This window comes from Schistocerca americana, chromosome 3 (genome assembly GCF_021461395.2).
Source record: "Schistocerca americana isolate TAMUIC-IGC-003095 chromosome 3, iqSchAmer2.1, whole genome shotgun sequence".
Taxonomy (NCBI): Eukaryota; Metazoa; Arthropoda; class Insecta; order Orthoptera; family Acrididae; genus Schistocerca; species Schistocerca americana.
This window is the reverse complement of record NC_060121.1, coordinates 812970030-812992333: the sequence shown is the minus strand read 5'-3', so window position 1 is coordinate 812992333 and position 22304 is coordinate 812970030. Positions and strand designations below refer to the sequence as shown.

Below are 22304 nucleotides of genomic sequence, written 5' to 3'. Positions count from 1 at the left end.
CACCAACAGCGGTAACGTAAACCGGCGTAATATGCACTATTGGGCAACTGAAAAATCCACGATGACTGCGACAAGTGGAACATCAGCGACCTTGGCGGGTTAATGTATCGTGCGGCATTATGGGAGGAAGGATAATTGGCCCCCATTTTATCGATAGCAATCTAAATGGTGCAATGTATGCTGATTTCCTACGTAATGTTCTACCGATGTTACTACAAGATGTTTCACTGCATGACAGAATGGCGATGTACTTCCAACATGATGGAAGACCGGCACATAGCTCGCGTGCGGTTGAAGCGGTATTGAATAGCATATTTCATGACAGGTGGATTGGTCGTCGAAGCACCATACCATGGCCCGCACGTTCACCGGATCTGACGTCCCCGGATTTCTTTCTGTGGGGAAAGTTGAAGGATATTTGCTATCGTGATCCACCGACAACGCCTAACAACATGCGTCAGCGCATCATCAATGCATGTGCGAACATTACGGAAGGCGAACTACTCGCTGTTGAGAGGAATGTCGTTACACGTATTGCCAAATGCATTGAGGTTGACGGACATCATTTTGAGCATTTATTGCATTAATGTGGTACTTACAGGTAATCATGCCGTAACAGCATGCGTTCTCAGAAATGATAAGTTCACAAAGGTACATGTATCACATTGTAACAACTGAAATAAAATGTTCAAACGTACCTACTTTCTGTATTTTAATTTAAAAATCCTACCTGTTACCAACCTGTTAAAATTGTGAGCCATACGTTTGTGACTATTACAGCGCCATCTATCACAAAAAGAAAAAAGTGGTCCAACTAAAACATTCGTATTTCTTTACGTACTCACGAATATGTAATAAAAATGGGGGTTACTATTTTAAAAAACGCAGTTGATATCCGTTTGACCTATGGCAGCGCCATCTAGCGGGCCAACCATAGCTCCGTCTGGTTTCCCCCTTCAAGGTAGACAAGTTTCGTTCTTTGTAGTTTTTTCCTTTGACGCTTATTTCGTGAAATATTTGGCCCGGCCACGATCAATGGACCACCGTGTGTAAGCGGGAAACCGTGCTAGCACCGGCAGTTAGTGGTTTTATTCACGACGATGGCGGAGACAGACAACGAAAGCTCGAGATTTTTATTCAAATTGACTCGGCTTGAAAACCAGAAGATTTTATTCATGTTACAAAAGTTTTAGTCACACTACCGGACCATCTACAATCTGAAATAACCTCAATGGCCCCTAAACATACAATTTCTGGGTGCAGAGTTTCCGAGTAGGTGGGCTGGACGAGATGCTTCGACTCGGTGGTCACCACAATCTCCCAATGGAAATCCTTGATGGCTCGAGGAAAGAAACCGAATGCAGACTGCGCACTTTCTGCGCCACTAAAGGCAGTCACATTAACTTCTCCTAATGAGGAAATTAAGTAGAAAGCTTTTCAGTTCTTATTATCTAGCGTAACTAAATTCTAAACTGGTAAAACTTATTTATGTACACACTGGACTACAAACGAAAGGATAGATACATATCTGAAACTAAAATGTTAAAATCTCATCGGCTCTGCTGACGACAACGGCGATTCTTGACTCTGACGGCTTGTGGGGCTCACCTTGCGTGAGTCAGCGCCCTCCGCAGCCAGCTCTCCAGGACACGCGAGTGGGTCGTCAGCCACGTAGTCGCTGTCGTTGCCGCTGCCGCCGCTTTCTAGGAGGGCCGTCTGGTTGACCATGTCCACAATGGCCACGGAGATGTTGACGCGTATCGCGTATTTTACAGCAAGTCCCAGCATGCACAGAAGCGCCAGCGTATAGCGGCTCTTCCACAGGCCTGCACACAGATATACATACATATATGGACATAGCGGACTAGAAATATTCATCGATTAACTACAACTCTATGACCACCTGCTTAACAGCGTATTATTTCACCTGTGGAACGCAATACAGCATCGATTTTGCGCGGCATTGATTCGACAAGCCCTTGGTAGATTTCCGAAGTATGTAGCAGCCGGGTCACGCAATTCCTTTAACTGACAGGCCAGTGGTTTGCGGCACGAAGCTGACGTCCCCGATATATATGCCACCGTGTTCACAGTAGGCGAATTTGGTGGCCAAGACATCGTGAGCTATCATACTCCTAAAACCACAGTAGCACGATTCCGGTCTTGTGACACGTTCAGTTACACTGCTGGAAATTGCCATCGTCGTCGGGGAAGACGTCAAGCACGAAGGGATGCAAGTGATCGGCAGTCATGTTTGCGTAGTCCCCAGCTGCCAAGGTGCCTTCGATCACTACCACAGGCCCCAAGGAAGTCCATGCGAATGTTCCTCATAGCATACAACTGCCCGACTGACCTGTATCTGTAGCGTGGTGCATGTTTCTAGCAACCATTCGCCTAGATGACAGCGGATCTGGATAAGACCATCAACCTTGTGTAACAAACGAGGTTCTTCTGATCGTGTGGTGTGTTTATATTGATCCAGGGTCTAACCTCGATGATTCTGTGTCCACTGCAGTCGTAACTGACGATGCCTTTGGGTGAACTTGTGAACACATAATGGTTGTGAGCTATACACTCCCTTATTCAACAACGTATGCTGAGTGGTGTGATCCGAAACACTCGCGCCTGCACGAAATTTGTATTCTGTCACGAGATCTTCCACAGAGCGCCGTCTGTCGTGCTTTATAGAGGGAACAGGCCTCCAGCCTCCACGTTCTGTGATGAGGCGTGGACAGCTAACACTTTGTGGTATACTTTCGGTTTCACTGTCCATCAACCAGTTTCTGTAGGTTCTCGCTGCAGTACCACGCAGAAAGCCGTCCAGCATCACCTTTCACGAGACACTAGTTCCCAGGCGCTGAGCCCTAATAATCTGCCTTTGTCAAAGTCGTTTATGTCTGTGGATTTTACCACTTCGTATTCTAGCTATAATGATATCCAATTCATCGTTGACCTGCTCATATGCTTACCTTACTGCGTTACGCGGCCCTAACGCCATCAAGGGGCATTCAGTCTCGCAGTAAGCAGTAAGCGTAATGTTTATGCTCATCAGAGTACGAGGTGCTAGTAGTAACAAGCACGAACTCAGCAGCTTCGTCTTTCGAATAAATCGCATACTTACGAAATGACAGCCAGGCGAACTCAACAAAAACTACATTACGTATGAACGCAGTACATTGGGTGGACACAGTGATGTGACTCACAGTGCTGTCCGTAGCACATCAGAAACATACGATGAGGAAAGACAGACAAGTCCGCAGCAGCAGAGCATAGCATCAACGAAAGACATGCGTTCGAATTTGAAAGAACGAAGAAGCTATGGAGAGTCAATGGTTCCTGGGACTCGGTTGTCAAAGAGGCAGTGGAAACAAGTTCGCACAAAAAGCTAGTAAACTGGATTTCAGCTTAGCACAGCACAGGATGCCACAACTGAGGAAATACTTCAGGAATGCTCCGTTTTGATGGCGGCGGCGATTTGACGCCCGTATCAACGGTCGTATCGCGCTCTCACACCACAGACATGGCACCGCCAGTAGAGGGACTAGGCTCTTAGTACGGGTTGGCTACATCAGGGTCAAGTATGCACTCAGGGGCAAACTTATTGTTCTCTTTTGATTGACAGGTCCTTAACCTATTCTACTGTTACGTAGTTTTCCATGTCACCCCCATTTCCTTTTGATTAACAGGCACTTATCCTATTGTCCCCCCACCCCCTCCCCTTCCCACAACCCCCCTCCCCACTCACTGCTACAGGTACACTTTCACCTCTGAGTTATTGGAATAGCTCCCCTCACTCTTTTAATTTGATTGACTACTTAATTAAATTGATCAATTAATTAACCTTTCATCCACTGGTAACCCCCCCCCCCCCCAGAAAATGGCGGTAAGTTCAAATTCCATCAGAATAATGCAACACACCATAGCTACCTCCACTAACATAAGAAAATGGCGGGAAAAAAAGGGCACTTTGGCTACCTCCACTAACCTAAGTCATCCAATTGCCACCTTTTCCTGTGGATTGGTGGGAAAAGGACTCTTCATGTGCTGGACAGAAGTCTTTATTTTCAGTCTTCAGTTAAACAATTAGAGGCAGTACTGCCATCAAGTGTGTTCACCCCCAAGGTCCAGAGTCCAATTGTGCTAGTACACAGTACTGCCACCAGAGAGCGCTGTCATCCCTTCCGTGATGAAATCCAAGATGGCGGTCAGGTGGTGGTGGAGAGGAAGGATCTCATAACAGGAAATTCAAGGGTATATTGTTTATTTATAAAAAAATTCGGTCTGTGGGATTGGATTTCTCTTGCTCATCATTCTCTGCTGTTTGGAAACGTGTAGGTCTTGTAAGAAGCAATTACATGGGGCAAACATGTTGCATAGCCTAATGTTTGGCTCTATACTCTGGATGTCTTAACATAATGTTTGGGCCTTTGTCGGCACTTAACCTATTGTTTTGTTAAGTGGTTTTCCATGTCACCCCCATTTCCTTAAACTATTGTACCACCTTTGATACCAAATTAAGGTATTAGTTATGTCCTCCCACAAATTTCTAGAACACTTTTCGAATTTCACATGCATTTGAACGCCATTTCTGGCTCATTCTTCTTTGTCACCCACCCCCTTAATATACTGTACTGCGTTTTACATAAAAATTATGCAAATTAACCTATTGTTCTACAGTTAACCTGCTGTTCTGCTCCATGTCACTCACTCACACACACCCTCCCCTTAACTATTGTACCACTAGCATGACGTTGATATAAAAAATTATGCAAATTAATTAAACTGCTATTTTTCACATGTATGGGGTAGTTTTTCTTAATTCCCAGAATCCTAATGGTCGGTGAAATCGATGGAATATGGTTTAAACAAAAGATTGCTAATAAAAGACACATACGGCCACCCGACACCTGATGCCAATGCAGGAGTCCAGGTGCATCAGTGGGCCCCACAAAGTGGCGACGTGGCCGTCAGCTGCCCAGTGTCCATTCAGGCCCCGCAAGCATGAGGCGGCGGCATCCCTTTCATACTTGACACCCAAGAAATTCCTGTTGAAATGCGTGTTCACCTAGGCACCATTGCTGGTGGGATGACGCATAGCCAAGGCGTGGGTCCAGTGCCGAGAGATGTTGCAATGCTTCCCAGAATAGCACAGGGAGCATTGTTTCTAGCAATCCTAATGGGACAGCCCGTCCATCACTGAATTTATCTTTCAAACTGCTGCTGCTGCCAGTGTGGGAGCACTATCTGTCTTTTTTTTCTGCAGAGGAGACTTTCAGTGGCAAAAAAACTATCATCACCATATTGCACTGGCAGTTAAACCCAGCAATAGTTGTCTACAGATCATCAAATACATACAAGACTCGCAAGAATATTGGGAGCCAGGAACATATTTACCAGTGTAACTACAATTAAATATTACGATTGCTGCTACAATCTGACACTGATCGGTGTACAGGTTATGTCTCCTCTAGACAGCTGTGGTTCTTTAACGAATCTCAGTATCTATAGTGCACATAATTTTCCATGTAAAAATCTCTCTCATACCTTCACGGTTATCGATGTGGTGAATCTATACATGCCTCACGATAGGACACACAGTCATTTTCTCTGATCATGCCACGACATAAGCCACAGTAACTTTGGACTGCAACATACAGGGTGTGATTCAGAAGTTTCAAGACTTAACTCAGAACTATAAATTTATTGGACATTTAAGTACAGCGGACTAAAATTCTTCAAAATATGATCCTTCAGCATCAACACAGCGCTTTCAGCGGAGTAGTGAAGCAACTTCAAGCACTTAATAAAAGCAATTCTTCCAGTACAGATTGTATATCAGTTAAGTTCCTTTCAGAGTATGCTGATGCAATAGCTATATACTTAGCAATACTCACGCGATGAAAGATCTGTACCTAAGGACTGGAAAGTTGCACAAGTCACACCACTATTCAAGAAAGGCAGTAGGAGAAATCCACTAAATTACAGGCTCATATCTTCAGCGTCGATATGCAGTAGGATTTTGATATATACAGGTACATTGTGTTCGAACATTATGAATTACCTCGAATGGAACGGTGTATTGACACATTCAAAACGGATTTAGAAACAATGGTTCTTGTGAAACATAACTAGCTGTCCATTCACACGAAGTGATCAGTGTTATCGACAAAGGATTTATAATTGGTTCCCTGTTTCTAGATTTCCTGAAGGCTCTTGACACCATACCTCAAAAGCGGCGCCGGGTGGGATTAGCCGATCGGTCTGCGGCGCTGCAGTCATGGATTGTGCGGCTGGTCCCGGCGGAGGTTCGAGTCCTCCCTCGCGCATGGGTGTGTGTGTTTGTCCTGAGGATAATTTAGCAGTTAAGTCCCATAAGATTTCACACACATTTGAACACTATCAAAAGCGGCTTGTAATCAAATTGAGTGCTTACAGTATATCATCTCAGTTATAAAACTGATTTCGTGATTCCCAGTCAGAGAGTACGTAATAACTGACGGAAAATCTTCGGATGAATCAGAAGTGATTTCTACCGTTCCCCAAGGTAGTGTATTAGGCCCTCTGCTGTTCCTTATCTATACAAACTATTTAGGAGACAATCTGAACAACCGTCTTAGGCTAGGCGCAAACTGAGACACGAGTGGCGCGACGCAGCGCATATTTTTGTAACTTCACTGGTACGAATGGGACCGCGCAAATTGCGACGCGGCGCGACTGGGAAGCAACATGCGCCTGTGCCAGATCGCGTGGCGTTGTGGTTGAGGCACAGTTTCTCGTGCCGCACCGTGGGAAATTTGAGGCGGGGAGCGGAAACGTAGCCGTGCCGTATGCTCACATCGGCACGGCGCATATGAGCAGTGGTAGTATTGCCCATACGATAAATATTACCTTACTGTATACTAAATTACACTCCTGGAAATGGAAAAAAGAACACATTGACACCGGTGTGTCAGACCCATCATACTTGCTCCGGACACTGCGAGAGGGCTGTACAAGCAATGATCACACGCACGGCACAGCGGACACACCAGGAACCGCGGTGTTGGCCGTCGAATGGCGCTAGCTGCGCAGCATTTGTGCACCGCCGCCGTCAGTGTCAGTCAGTTTGCCGTGGCATACGGAGCTCCATCGCAGTCTTTAACACTGGTAGCATGCCGCGACAGCGTGGACGTGAACCGTATGTGCAATTGACGGACTTTGAGCGAGGGCGTATAGTGGGCATGCGGGAGGCCGGGTGGACGTACCGCCGAATTGCTCAACACGTGGGGCGTGAGGTCTCCACAGTACATCGATGTTGTCGCCAGTGGTCGGCGGAAGGTGCACGTGCCCGTCGACATGGGACCGGACCGCAGCGACGCACGGATGCACGCCAAGACCGTAGGATCCTACGCAGTGCCGTAGGGGACTGCACCGCCACTTCCCAGCAAATTAGGGACACTGTTGCTCCTGGGGTATCGGCGAGGACCATTCGCAACCGTCTCCATGAAGCTGGGCTACGGTCCCGCACACCGTTAGGCCGTCTTCCGCTCACGCCCCAACATCGTGCAGCCCGCCTCCAGTGGTGTCGCGACAGGCGTGAATGGAGGGACGAATGGAGACGTGTCGTCTTCAGCGATGAGAGTCGCTTCTGCCTTGGTGCCAATGATGGTCGTATGCGTGTTTGGCGCCGTGCAGGTGAGCGCCACAATCAGGACTGCATACAACCGAGGCACACAGGGCCAACACCCGGCATCATGGTGTGAGGAGCGATCTCCTACACTGGCCGTACACCACTGGTGATCGTCGAGGGGACACTGAATAGTGCACAGTACATCCAAACCGTCATCGAACCCATCGTTCTACCATTCCTAGACAGGCAAGGGAACTTGCTGTTCCAACAGGACAATGCACGTTCGCATGTATCCCGTGCCACCCAACGTGCTCTAGAAGGTGTAAGTCAACTACCCTGGCCAGCAAGATCTCCGGATCTGTCCCCCATTGAGCATGTTTGGGACTGGATGAAGCGTCGTCTCACGCGGTCTGCACGTCCAGCACGAACGCTGGTCCAACTGAGGCGCCAGGTGGAAATGGCATGGAAAGCCGTTCCACAGGACTACATCCAGCATCTCTACGATCGTCTCCATGGGAGAATAGCAGCCTGCATTGCTGCGAAAGGTGGATATACACTGTACTAGTGCCGACATTGTGCATGCTCTGTTGCCTGTGTCTATGTGCCAGTGGGTCTGTCAGTGTAATCATGTGATGTATCTGACCCCAGGAATGTGTCAATAAAGTTTCCCCTTCCTGGGACAATGAATTCACGGTGTTCTTATTTCAATTTCCAGGAGTGTATATGGCCTTTTTGTAGTGTTTCGTTTTTCGCCATTTAAACGCTCCAGCTTTCTTCGTTAGTACATTATACTTTTCTGTTATTTATATCTGTATAGTTTTGTTTTGTTTTTCTTCTGTCAAGAAAAATCCATACTTCAGTAACTCCTGAGCCCTTGGCCGCTGGAATTGTATCATACGCCTCTGCGATGTTTTCAGATTGCAAGAAGGGACAGAGGGTAGTGAACAAGTAAGCAAGGAATATAATAAAATCATGTGATTAAGAAGCAAGGCAGCAAAGTAAAACAAGGTTGTCTTCTCGCTGCCTAGTATGCTGGCATATCTGTACGATCTGATACAGAAATTTAGAAAGGGATAATCTCCACAAGTGTGATCTCTTTGTGCTCCTGGTAAAAAGCGTCCAAGATCTTAAGTATAGAAGTCTCACTGTGATTACTTGGATATGGATGTAATAACGTAATACGACACAGTGTACTGCCTGCATGTGAACATCAAATTTCCACTGCAAGCTAGAAACAGTCGAAAAGCAGTCACAAATAACAATGTTTTAATTTGTTCACTGTGTTGAGAAAAAACATTTCAATTGTTGCTTGCACATTATCAGCATTAATAAACTAATTGTACAACAGGCTACACAAATGAAGAAAATGGTCGGTATTTTGTTGAAATGTACTGCTGACAAAGGCAGATCTACTTTCATGACAATGTTTTTCGAACTCCAGCTCAAAAGGCACACATGGCTAGCTTATGTATTCCTGTCGCGCACTTTATCCTACACTGCTGACAATACACTAACCACTGTGCTATGCAACAGATCAATTGTTTATTTTTCTCAATAACAACTATTTTATACGCGATCACACTTTGTCAGTTTGGCAAGCCTTAGGTGAAAACCAGTATCTGGTATATGCCTATCATTCCGCCTGGTATATGCCTATCATTCCGCCTGAAGTAACGCTCGTCATTATTTTAATACTGCTCAGATCAAGAGAAGGAATAAAATCTTTTGGTAAGTTTCCATTCCAGACGCTCAGTGTTAAAAATACGATGGTTTACGGAGATTCCACCAAAATCCCAACAGAATTGGCAATCTATTTTTGTGTGAGTTGTTAACCTTTTCTCATTCAAAGAAGCATCACCGATTGTGAGTAACGGCCACATTTCTCTTGGTGACTGGTTTAATTGTACTTCCTTTGTCACAGTGTAATTTGCCAAACTCATCTCACAGCAGCTATTGCGACAGAATTCCGAAACGGAGTGCCTCATTAAACAAGTAATTGGCAATCACAGAGCTCAATAGCTTACGAAGAGCCTCATAGTGTCGGTTTGCAGTGACATAAAAGAAGGACTTTCTTGTTTATTTTCATACTAGGAAGCTCTTAATCGGCCGCTGTTGCCGAGCGGATCTAGGCGCTTCAGTCCGGAACCACGCTGCTGCTACAGTCGCAGGTTTGAATCCTGCCTCGCCCATGGATGTGTGTGATGTCCTTAGATTAGTTAGGTTTAAGTAGTTCTAAGTCTAGGGGACTGATGATCTCAGATGTTAAGTCCCATTGTGCTGAGAGCCATATGAACCATTTTTTTTTGAAGCATTCTTCCGCTAGCTGTCGATAACTCTTCAAAAATTACAATCACTGGAGTGAAATAAATAAAAAGGGAAGTATAAGTAATGATATATCGCCATAGATAAGAAAGTTCCGTGTGTTTAAGAATCGGAAAACACTTTCCTCCTTGTGTGCTATAATTCGCCAAACTTTCGTTTCGATGTCTCGAGCTGTTTAGGAGATATGAGAGATGTTGCGAGTATTTCATCCTCGCGGACGAGATCGGAAGTGAGCGCGCTACATTGGATCCATTTTCTCGAGATCGGAAGCAGATAGAGACCTCCTCCTAAGTCTAAACAAAAATTCAACATGTTAGATAAATTTCATACACAGCAACGTATAGTATAATATGCACCAAACGCAAAATCACAGCGACCTCTAACTTTCGTTGCAAACTTTTTCAGTTTTGCGTAGTGTCTTACTAAAATGTGTACATCACAATAAGAATGGTCATTAGGGAGATGATGGACACTTCGCCATGAAGCTGACATTTAACGCCACAAGTAAGGCAAATATTAAATATTTTCAGTGTATAGTTACAGTAAAATCGTTTGAGAAAGACAATAGGTTGCGCGCGCTTCGGTTCTGTCAGCGCAGAACGTCGCCAGTCGGCGCGTGCGATGTATGGTGTACGCGTCGCAATATGCGCTGCACCCGCGCGACTCGTGCGGCACGTGGGTCTCGCACCGTAGTGTCGTGTCACGTCACACGTGCTATACGCGTCTCAATTTGCGCCTAGCCTTTAGGTTGTTTGCAGATAACACTGCCGTTTGTCGGCTAGTAAAGTCATCAGAAGATGAAAGCAAATCGAAAAACGTTTTAGATAAGCTATCTGTGTGGTGCGAAAATTGGCAATTAACCATAAATAATGAAAAGTGTTGAGCTCATCCACATGAGTGCTAAAATGGATCGGTTAAACTTCGGTTACACGATAATTCAGTCAAATCTAAAGGCTGTAAATTCAACTAAATACTGTACCTTGGAATTACGATTACTAAAAGTTTAATTTGGAAAGAATACGTAGAAAATGTTGTGGTGAAGACGAACCAAAGACTGCGTTTTATAGGCAAAACACTTACAAGATACGACAGATCTACTAAAGCGACTGGCTACACGGCACCTGTACGTCCTCTTGAGGAGTTCTGCTGCGCGGATTGGGATCCTTACCAGATAGGACTAAGGGGAGTACATCGAGAAAGCTCAAAGAAGGACAGCACGTTTTGCATTATCTCGAAATAGGTGAGAGAGTGTCACTGACATAATACAGAATGTAGTGTGTGACATTGTAATGTTGATGCATTAAGTTGTTCTGAAAGCGGTGCTGATATTCAAGACAATAAAAGCGGGTTAAAAGCTGTGAGCTATCTGGGGAAATTAACCTTGCATTACTGAGCATCTGTTTCACCAGGTATCCAGTCTAGCTTACCAAATTCCCAACCAGACTAACATTAATTATAATCTTTTAATAGTTATCTTACGACAACTAGTGATATATATATAAAGAGAATTTAAATAAAAAGAAATAAATCAGTTTGTATTTGGACATTTATTTTGACATTGATCATTGTTCCGTTAAAATTTCAGCATATTAAACTTGATTCATAACTAAACTGGTGCCTTATTTAGGATTGTGAAAATGTGAGTTTGTAATCTTATTGAACACATCAAATATGGACCCTAGATTGGTAGACTGCATACAACACTGCATTCATAAAATAACACACAAAGAACGTTGAAACATATGCAAGAGGAAATTAACCACAACCAACCAATTCAATTTTCACCCAAAGAAGTTACGTTCGTGGCGCAATCCTGTCCATCATGAAATTACCACACACTGGTATACTAAATTCATACTAACTCTCTATGAAATCTTCCCGAAATGAATAGCTGAGGGCTACTTTGATGATTACACCACATGCTTCACGTGGTCAACTTGGTTTACACTAAGAGCGTAACTCCACAACAATTTTGATAATTAAAATAAATTACGTGGAAACGCAATTTACAAAAGAAAAACCTCGAACTGGTTACTATTGTCTTACTATTAACCTGATGGGTCAAACAATTGTATAAGCACGTGGTACTGGTCTCACAAAGTACACCCCACGTGGGTTGAACATAAAGAAAAGTTGCTATATTGAAAAATATTGTCAAGACGAGACGTTATAATCTCATGCATATTCGCATTTAAGATTGATGATCTTAGTTAGAGTTACGGATCATCAACACGTGGTTCCACTTTACTCACAAAGTAGTGACAAAGCAACTACTGGAAGATATTCTGAACTTCACACTCAAATTACACTGCATTGCAATTTAAGATAACATAAAATATTTTAGATCTAACTCTGAAATAAAGGTGACTAAATTTTCAGTTAGGCTGAACTTAAGAAATCCATTGTCCTACAGACTTAGCAGAGACGCGCTTAGCCGGAGATCTTACCACTTCAGATGCTCGCTGCTGACTGACTGGCCTGGACCCCTACCGAGGGTGTCTCACAGATACAAAACGGAAGTGACCAGAGAGGCAGCTTCCTATACCAACATGACAAGGGACGGACAGGACCATACCAAGAATAGAAACCTCTTTGCTTTTAGAAAGCGTAGCTACCTGTTCCGACATTGGTCCTACTGTTCTCTAGCAGACCGGCTTGTCTGCTACCATCGAGCATGCGACTAGAAATACATTTGCTCATTCATCCTTTCACACAGAAGGGAAGGGGGATGGCAGTATCTTATCATATACAGTATATAAAAGAAAGCGGATGTAGGATCCGTATGAGACTGTGTGACATGAATTACATATAAACTGTGTTTCAAAGTGTAGTAGTGTGACAGATCGTTCTTGATTATGTGTAAAAGTAATATGTTCCACTGCTCAGTCTCCTCCCAGATAGAGTCAGAAACACAGCAGTAAATTTAGAACTGGCATGTATGCCGTAAATGACAACAGATTTAAGAAATTAACATGAAAGGAATCCAACAGAGACCTTTCAACATCGTTAAAACAAAGGCGTTTCTCGTTGCGACAGGGACTTCTCACGAAATTTCATTCACCAACTTCTCCTCCATATGCGAAAACGTTTTGTTGACGGCGACCTACATAGGAGAAACGATCTTCATAATAAAGTAAGGGAAATTAGAGCTCGCGTGGAAAGATACAGCTTTCGTTTATTCCGCGCGCTATTCGGGAGTGAAATAACAGAGAACTATGCTGATGGAGGTTAGACCAACCCTCTGCCAGGCACTTAAGTGTGATTTACATAGTAACCATATAGACTTATATGTAATGCTATTCTGTTTTTTCTACTTGCTGGTTGGATAATGAATTATACTTTCTGAAATGGGACTTTTATCTGTCAAGTCGTAAATGGAACTTAATGAAATGCTTTTACAGCCTGTTGCCGAACAAACAGCAGTAAACAATTCTGAAATAAGCTTTCTAGTAAACTTAATAGTAAATGTTCTTAGTTGTGTTTTCTTCTCAGTGGGAAACTTTACCTCTCCTGTCTTCTGCGAGGTCGTCTCGAATATAGCCGCCGTAGAAGTTGCTAACTGTTGACTGTGTCGCCTAGTGAAAGAAACTTCTATTTCGTTGCGGTGAGATAAATTATCTGTCAAATATACAGGGTGTTACAAAAAGGTACGGCCAAACTTTCAGGAAACATTCCTCATACACAAAGAAAGAAAATATGTTACGTGGACATGTGTCCGGAAACGCTTACTTTCCATGTTAGAGCTCATTTTATTACTTCTCTTCAAATCACATTAATCATGGAATGGAAACACACAGCAACAGAACGTACCAGCGTGACTTCAAACACGTTGTTACAGGAAATGTTCAAAATGTCCTCCTTTAGCGAGGATACATGCATCGACCCCGTCGCATGGAATCCCTGATGCGCTGATGCAGCACTGGAGAATGGCGTATTGTGTCACAGCCGTCCACAATATGAGCACGAAGAGTCTCTACATTTGGTACCGGGGTTGTGTAGACAAGAGCTTTCAAATGCCCCCATAAATAAAAGTCAAGAGGGTTGAGGTCAGAAGAGCGTGGAGGCCATGGAATTGGTCCGCCTCTACCAATCCATCGGTCACCGAATCTGTCGTTGAGAAGCGTACGAACACTTCGATTGAAATGTGCAGGAGCTCCATCGTGCATGAACCACATGTTGTGTCGTACTTGTAAAGGCACATGTTATAGCAGCACAGGCAGAGTATCCCGTATGAAATCATGATAACGTGCTCCATTGAGCGTAGGTGGAAGAACATGGGGCCCAGTCAAGACATCACCAACAATGCCTGCCCAAACGTTCACAGAAAATCTGTGTTGATGACGTGATTGCATAATTGCGTGCGGATTCTGGTCAGCCCACACATGTTGATTGTGAAAATTTACAATTTGATCACGTTGGAAGGAAGCCTCATCCGTAAAGAGAACATTTGCACTGAAATGAGGATTGACACCTTGTTGGATGAACCATTCGCAGAAGCGTACCCGTGGAGGCCAATCAGCTGCCGATAGTGCCTACACACGCTGTACATGGTACGGAAACAACTGGTTCTCTCGTAGCACTCTCCATACAGTGACGTGGTCAACGTTACCTTGTACAGCAGCAACTTCTCTGACGCTGACATTAGGGTTATCGCCAACTGCACGAAGAATTGCCTCGTCCATTTCAGGTGTCCTCGTCGTTCTAGGTCTTCCCCAGTCGCGAGTCATAGGCTGGAATGTTCCGTGCTCCCTAAGACGCCGATCAATTGCTTCGAACGTCTTCCTCTCGGGACACCTTCGTTCTGGACATCTGTCTCGATACAAACGCACTGCGCCACGGCTATTGCCCCGTGCTAATCCATACACCAAATGGGCATCTGCCAACTCCGCATTTGTAAACATTGCACTGACAGCAAAACCACGTTCGTGATGAACACTAACCTGTTGATGCTATGTACTGGTGTGCTTGATGCTAGTACTGTAGAGCAATGAGTCGCTTGTCAACACAAGCCCCGAAGTCAACATTACCTTCCTTCAATTGGGCCAACTGGCGGTGAATCGAGGAAGTACAGTACATACTGACAAAACTAAAATGAGCTCTAACATAAGCTTTTCCGGACACATGTCCACATAACATCTGTTCTTTATTTGTGTGTGAGGAATGTTTCCTGAATGCTTGGCCGTACTTTTTTGTAACACCCTGTATAGACAGGTACTGTGTTTCACTTCCCTTTTGTATTAACCCACAACACAGCCTTATTCATTAAACTGTTATAACAGAAAGAGAGATAAAAATGTTCGCGTCCACTCTTCATCAAGACACATAAGAGACTCTTCTCTTGGTACCGACTTAAAAAAATTTGACAGTCACATTTCTCTCATCTAACAGTATCTGTACTGCAGCGCGTAGCTTTCTTTTTCACCTTACGTATACCTCTTTGGAAACATGTAGCAAATGCCATTGCAATGTTGTGATATTGTGTTAAACATTGAAGGATTATGTTCATTGTTTATTTATATCTATATAAGTCTCAAACAGAGTGCCTTATGAAAATCTGCAATTTATCAGAGACAGCACAGTGCGCCCTGAAATGTCGCATCCACCTCCATTACATCTACCGCCACCACCATCGCAGTCACCAAAACAGCAACAGCAACAGTGATATTTCCTGCCAGATTAAATCTGTGTGCCAAACTGGAAACGTAGGAGATAACGCATTGGCGGAAGTAAAGCTGTGAGGATGGTTCGTGAGTCGTGCTTCGTTAACTCAGTCGGTAGAGCAATTGTTCGTGAAAGGCAAAGGTCCCGGGTTCGAGTCCCAGTGTTTCACACATTTCTAACCTGCCAGGAAGTTTCGTATCAGTGCACATTCCGCTGTCGAGTGAAAGTTTCATTATGGCTACAACAGCAATTACTGGCAACCAGCAGAGCTCGCTTTTGAGCCCTTTCTCAAGCCCGTAATACCAACAAAATAGTTGTCAGACCAAAGGTATTCTTCATTGATCTGTGCAGATATTGCAGTTCTACTGTATTTTTTATCAGTCAAATGGGCTTTAATACTAGCACTGATGATAGTCACGCAGTGATTGGAATCGATTGCAACAGAAACAACGATTTCTGCTTCAGCGACCAATGCTGACCCTCCTTTTGTTATCATTAGTGGTATGGTGGTCGTGACGCACCCAACTCCTGATAGAATCTCCATTCAGCCAATATTCGTTGTAGTTCATGTTTTATAGTTAGTTGTAGGCTATTTAAGTAACATATATTTGAATAATTTCGTATCTGTATGGAGATATGTATGATAAAGTGCTAAACAAGGTAGAATTGCGGTGCCGCATATAAGAAATAAGGAGCAGCAGCGACCGTAGCATGACGTAGAAGTAGAGTAGAAACAAACATTAAAAATTTTCCTGTAACAGCTTTCTGCATGTAGATACGTTCTTTAGCATACATAATTTACGAGGAGCATTGGTAAATATAAGTACTACTTTACATACTACATACAGATTCATTAAGTTGTTTTCCAGGGAAGCCAATTAAATATTTCAGTGGCCTCATGATGGTACCGATGTTTCCTCAATAATCTACAGAAACAAATTGTTCAAATTACTTGCAAGCATAAAAAAACGTTTGCGTGAACCCCAGTCAGAGAACGTGGATCAATTCCTCCTTATAATTAGCAACGTAATTTTCTAGGTTGAGTTGAAAGGTGGCTAATGAAACGCTGTTCATCTGCAAAATTAAAATTAAATAATTTAAACTTTAATTCAGTCTGTTTTATTCTCATTTTGAATCTGTTTGAATGAGCATTGGAATGGATGATCTATAATGAACTCGGAAAATCTACTTGGAGGTCAAAAACGGACGACATCGATGTATCTGAACATCTTTATTACTGCGTAATGGGGTTTTAATCCGGGAAGTCTACGATCGTACAAGTCTCGCCAAGCCTTCAGACTGAGGTTAACATCAATGAATGAAACCTTAAGATGAGTGGGTCATATTTATTGGTGCTTCCGACATGAAACTGTGTTCACGCTCCTTTCGGAATAGTATCGTACAAAAACTTTATCTCAGCTGTACAGTTCGCTCAGGCCACTTAACCCTTGCCTCTTGCTAGCCACAGCGCTGTCAATTGGAGTCAATATCTGTCAGTTTATACTATAGGCGTCACTAAGCAGTTATGAATTGCGTTGGTCACCAATGTGAACTTCATACGACCCAAATTCAGAGTCCGTCACTAACGATACACTAACTTTTGTCACGGTGTGCAGCAAGAATAAGAAATTATTCGTTTTAGAATAGCTGATTCCACATGCTTCTGTACAATGAGTGTGTTTTTTCCGACGATATGGAGTGAACGTGTAAAGTTTTATAGCACAAAGATTGAGGGTAGCAGTAAAAGTGAAATTGATGTCATATGTACTCCACTTTGCATTCTAGAGCTACGTACTTCACTTCTCCTCTCTGACATAGATTTACCATCGGAGATACTGATATGTTTTGCTTCTATTATTCTATTGGTGAATTTCTGTATTACTCTCAAACTGCAACGAAATATTGATAGCAAATTTCATTATTAATTAAATACACTTTGAGGTTGTGACTAATATTCCCAGTGACCTAAATAAATGCATGTGTACATAAATAGTTCTAATAACTATATTTTGTGTAATGAATGCTTTTTGCTTGACTGAGGAGTTACCCCAGTGCATTAGACCCTACGAAACTAGTAAATGAAAATATGCACAGTATGGTAACTTCATGATTTCTCTTTTTACGAAATGAAAAAAAAACATTCTTATGGTAAAACTGGATGAATCCAGGAGTTTTACTGTACAAAAAATGAGGGTATATTAGGCTTTAACGTCACGTAGACTATGCAGTAATCAGAAACAGAACAAAAACATACGAGCATATCCCATAAACGGCTTAGTGAAACCACAAATTATCTAAATCATTTTGGCCAGACAGGGAGTTGAACCGTCGTCCTTCCTAATGCGAGTCCAGTGCACTACATGCATTTTCAAGTTTAAGTTTTCATCAGTATGCACCCCAGAACTCAGTAATATCTGTCCTGGTCAGCATTTTTAATAATACGCCACGTCAGTTGGAGGCGAAGGGTTTTTGAGAGTACCAAACTCAGTAAGTTGTGATTTTAAAAATTTTAGGGACAGCCCTTTGATTTTACAAAGTTTATGGGCAGCTCTTTGCACAGAAATTGTTAGTAAATTTACTAAAACATGATTCATTATTTTCCCTGTTTATTATTCTCTGTTTAGCTTGCCAATAAAGCTTGTCTCGTCTGCAAAAAATATCGATTGTTTATCTTGATACAAATAAAATGGTAGAACTGTAATTAAGGATCGATAATCGAACCTTTTGGAAAGCCCAATGTGGTTTCTCCTGACTTTGGTAATGTGGACTCTCTCTATTTATATTATATGAATATCATAATGTAGCCGCATGTGTCCTGTTTCTCAAACAGGAACCAAGCGAGACATGTAGTTAACCATTGTATCTCATAAAGTGATTATGACAAAATGAATGAAGACAGTAGATGTAACGTACAACACGGGAGAATTTTCTTTGGAGCACTGCATTTCCCACACTGGTGTATGTCTACATGTAAAGTATTTCATTGAAAGCGATATCTTTTTGAAAATAGCCTCTGCTGAAAGTAACTGCATCTTCATTGCACTTCTACACAGACTACCACTTAACAGTAAGTTTAAGAAAGATTAGCAATTCTGTCTTTTGCTCGTTATAATTTTCTGCTTTCTTTGGTAATGGAGAGTCTTGGACTTGTTCTGTACATTGAATGTGGTTGTGTGTGTTGTAAAAATTATCCAACGTATTTCTTTTTCTTCAATAAATAAAGTAATCAAAACTAAAGTTTCATGCTTGCATCAACGTTCTGCTACTAGTTTTTCTTCATCAATTTTCATCATACCACTCACTGACAGCAGAAAAATGTTTATATTTTGGAAATTTACAGATCACGAAATTTCATTTCTCCCTTCAGTCCAAATGGCAACTACTAATTTCAAAACAAAATCATTTAATGTGAAAGTAAGAAATTCCAAGATTCGGTAAGTGATGAGGAAACGAATTTCAGTTTTAGTGTTGAGTCTGAAGAGACATCAATAAATTACTCTAATTCTTCAGTTGTTAAGTGTTGACGGAAGTTTTGTGCTAAAAGCACCATTGATTCAGTTATGTTGATCAACTTCTTCTGGAAAGTACTTCAGAAAGTAATCAACGAGTTCAGTTAAATGATCCACAAACACAGACTTCAATCCTTCACTCAACTGAAATTTGTGTCACTTTCAGGGAAAACGTAATGTATAGCTTCATCATTAAACTTTTACTTCCACAATAAGGTCTTCCACTATGATGTGAGCTTCTTGCTTCCTGCTACAGATTAGGTGGCTTTGTAAGTTGAAGGGAGAGACTGTGTAGGAATCGAAGCTTTTTTAGCGATTATTTTTTTCTGACATTTCTTTTAACTTGAGAGAACGGTATTCTCGTGGTTTGTTTACAAAACCATCCTGATTTGACTCCAAATGTCGTTTCATTTTATTATGAAGCACGCTTTCAATAGCTAGGACTGTGAAACATATGACATATTGTGATCGTCCTCCATTTCCAAGCAGTACACGTAAAACCGAAATTCAAGTAGCCAACGTCATACTTCCTGGGTATTCGTCTATACATTTCTTTCGAACTCCATGATGCATTTGAAACATAAAATTTTGTATTTACATTTAAAAATTGGTTCATGCCAACAGAGAAACAAAAATTGAAACGATATACATTCAACGGATGTAATTTTCAAACTGATTTTTACTGAATAAAAATGAATGAGCCTTCAGTACGACTCAACCACCTACCACAGTGCCATGTTAACAACACTTATGTGACGACCAGTTATACATCATCACTAGCGTACACGTTGTTCTTTAACTCAGAAAGCAAATAAGCCAAATTATTACTTTTATGAGGCCATTGTGCCACCCCTGCTGTAATACTACAACATCCCTGGGAGCCGCGACGCACAGTTTGAAAACCACTGAGTTAGCCAAACCTAATTTGATGCGCTCTTCTTGAAGTGAACTCGAGCTTATCTTAATTCGAAGGTGCCAAAATGTCGTATCTATTATGCCAGTGACTTCCCACTTCAGACGTACTAGAACTGGAGGGCACACTAAGTAACGTCACTGTGATCCTTCCCAAATCATTATTAAATATTTTGTCACACATTCTGTTGCTCTGTGCTCTTTAGTAATAACGTCGAACATATGACAATAAAAGGAAAACCAAAGAGTAAATCATCTTTATATTTATAAACGTAACATGTGGTTCAAATGGCTCTGAGCACTATGGGTCTTAACTGCTAAGGTCATCAGTCCCCTAGAACTTAGAACTACTTAAACCTAACTAACCTAAGGACATCACACACATCCATGCCCGAGGCCGGATTCGAACCTGCGATCGTAGCGGTCGCGCGGTTCAAGACTATAGCGCCTAGAACCGCTCGGCCACACCGGCCGGCTATACGTAACATAGGAATCACTCATGTGGAGTGATGCTGTTAAAATATTAAAAAAGTTATCTAGTTTGTGAAATTATCGTGAAGCTTGCTTTACAGTACATCGAGTTACTGTATAAGTTGTAGACATTCCTTCTGTCTAAGTATGAATCGTTATATCTGACGTATTGAAGCTGTTGATGGCTAGCACCAAGTGTCCGTACCGATAAATTTCCAAGTTGAGTGAATTCTATTTAACAGTTGGAACGCATACGTAAGTAAGTCTTGTCAGTTAAACAAAACCAAACTAGGATAACAGTGACTTACTGTCTCAGGTTTAATTGCTACCCGCACATCAAATACTTAACTCCCTTTCTTCGGATGGTCACTGAACGTCTGAGTTTCTATGGTAGTGGGATACACCACGTTACTCTACAAAGAATATGGCAAATTGGAGAAAAGTAAATTAGGGGAAAGCAAGTAGATATGATGGTTATGTTCAGCTATACTGTTCTTTTTCACAAACTGAAGAGACGACTACTACTGAACAAAGAAGAAAGTAAGAATGAAGGAAACAACTTTCACCGAAGATCAAACAGGTGCAACAGAGAGTGGTATCGTTCAAGATGGTACGATACGTGATAGCCATTGCTGACAGAAATTCGAATAGCACGATTGGTTTCGTGTTGTTCTTACCACTACTATGCTCTGACTGTACATCTCAATTTCACTTTTTTCTGTAATTTATAGTATTCGCAATTTACTGCTTACAAAGACCTAAGAGGAGCCTAGGAACTTTTCAGTTAGTAGCAATTCAGTGACATAGCACCAAGAATTTTGTAACACATCGGAGAAACTATTGAGATGTTGAGGCAGGGCCATACCAGTAACAATAACTCACCTTGGCTGTCCTGTAGCCTTGTGGCAGGTTCCGTCGTCATGTTCTGTTCCTGGGCACCGCTTCCTGGGCCGCACTGCGCCCCTGATGGCTAACTGTCCTCTGGTCTGATGCTGTAGCTTTGTAACTGTTTTTACCGCGTAGTGGAAGGCGCTGTGAAGGGACTGAAGCGGTGGAAGGGTGGGGAGACGCGAACGTCCTCCAGGGCTCACCTCACTTGTCCTCTGAGGCCTACGTCACACCAGCGGTGCCACACAAACACTTCTTATTTGGCAGGAGAGAAAGGGAGGAGAGAGAAAGAGAAGAGGGAGAGGGAGTAAATATGCGCACACTCTTTTGTTTTTTACTTAAATATACTTCCTTTTAGAAAAAAATTCTAGATTTTTGACGTTCATGAAGAACGACAGTGTGACGCACGAAAAACCGGCCCCGAGTACAGACTGCTCGCAAATTGCGCACGAGTTGTTGCCCGCCACGATCAGATACAACAAGAAATAGATAAACACGTAATAATCAGATAATGAAGGTGTAATAAACAAGCTAATACAAAGGTCTATATTTACTGAATTAATCTTGTCTTTCATATTGCATGACATTAGGTGCTGAAAATGACCACCTTGCGCTTTCAGTGGACTTTTACGCGCGCCCTGTGTTATTATACACTTTGCGCAACTCTGCCGCCTCATTTCTCAAAATTTCGTCAAAAATATTGTCCTGTAAGTCTCCTAGCGTTCTTGGGTTATTTTCGTACTCTTTTCCCTTAAGACTGCCCCAGCGATAAAGGTCACGAGTGGTCAGCTCCGACGAACGCTTCGGCAGCAATCCTTTGCTGACAGTACTTTCTTTTCTGAACCTTTCATGAATGTGTGAGATTGATTCGCGTGGAGTGTGACAAGTCGCCCCATCTTATTGAAAGACTGCGCACGTACATTCATGTTAGG

The 22304-nt window shown here is 42.6% G+C and overlaps 1 protein-coding gene across 1 annotated transcript in view; it reads right to left on the bottom strand.

The window, feature by feature from the left end:
- The window catches only part of LOC124607180 (sialin-like), a 138343-nt gene extending 116894 nt beyond the window's left edge, over nt 1-21449 (bottom strand). Inside the window, exons 1-2 of the mRNA XM_047139397.1 lie at nt 21367-21449; nt 1609-1826 (exon numbers count right to left, since the gene is read on the bottom strand). Of these exons, the coding sequence (XP_046995353.1) occupies nt 1609-1826; nt 21367-21406 (258 nt within the window). The 5' untranslated portion in view covers nt 21407-21449. The remainder of the gene's footprint in view (nt 1-1608; nt 1827-21366) is intronic.
- Between the last annotated feature and the right edge of the window lie 855 nt (nt 21450-22304).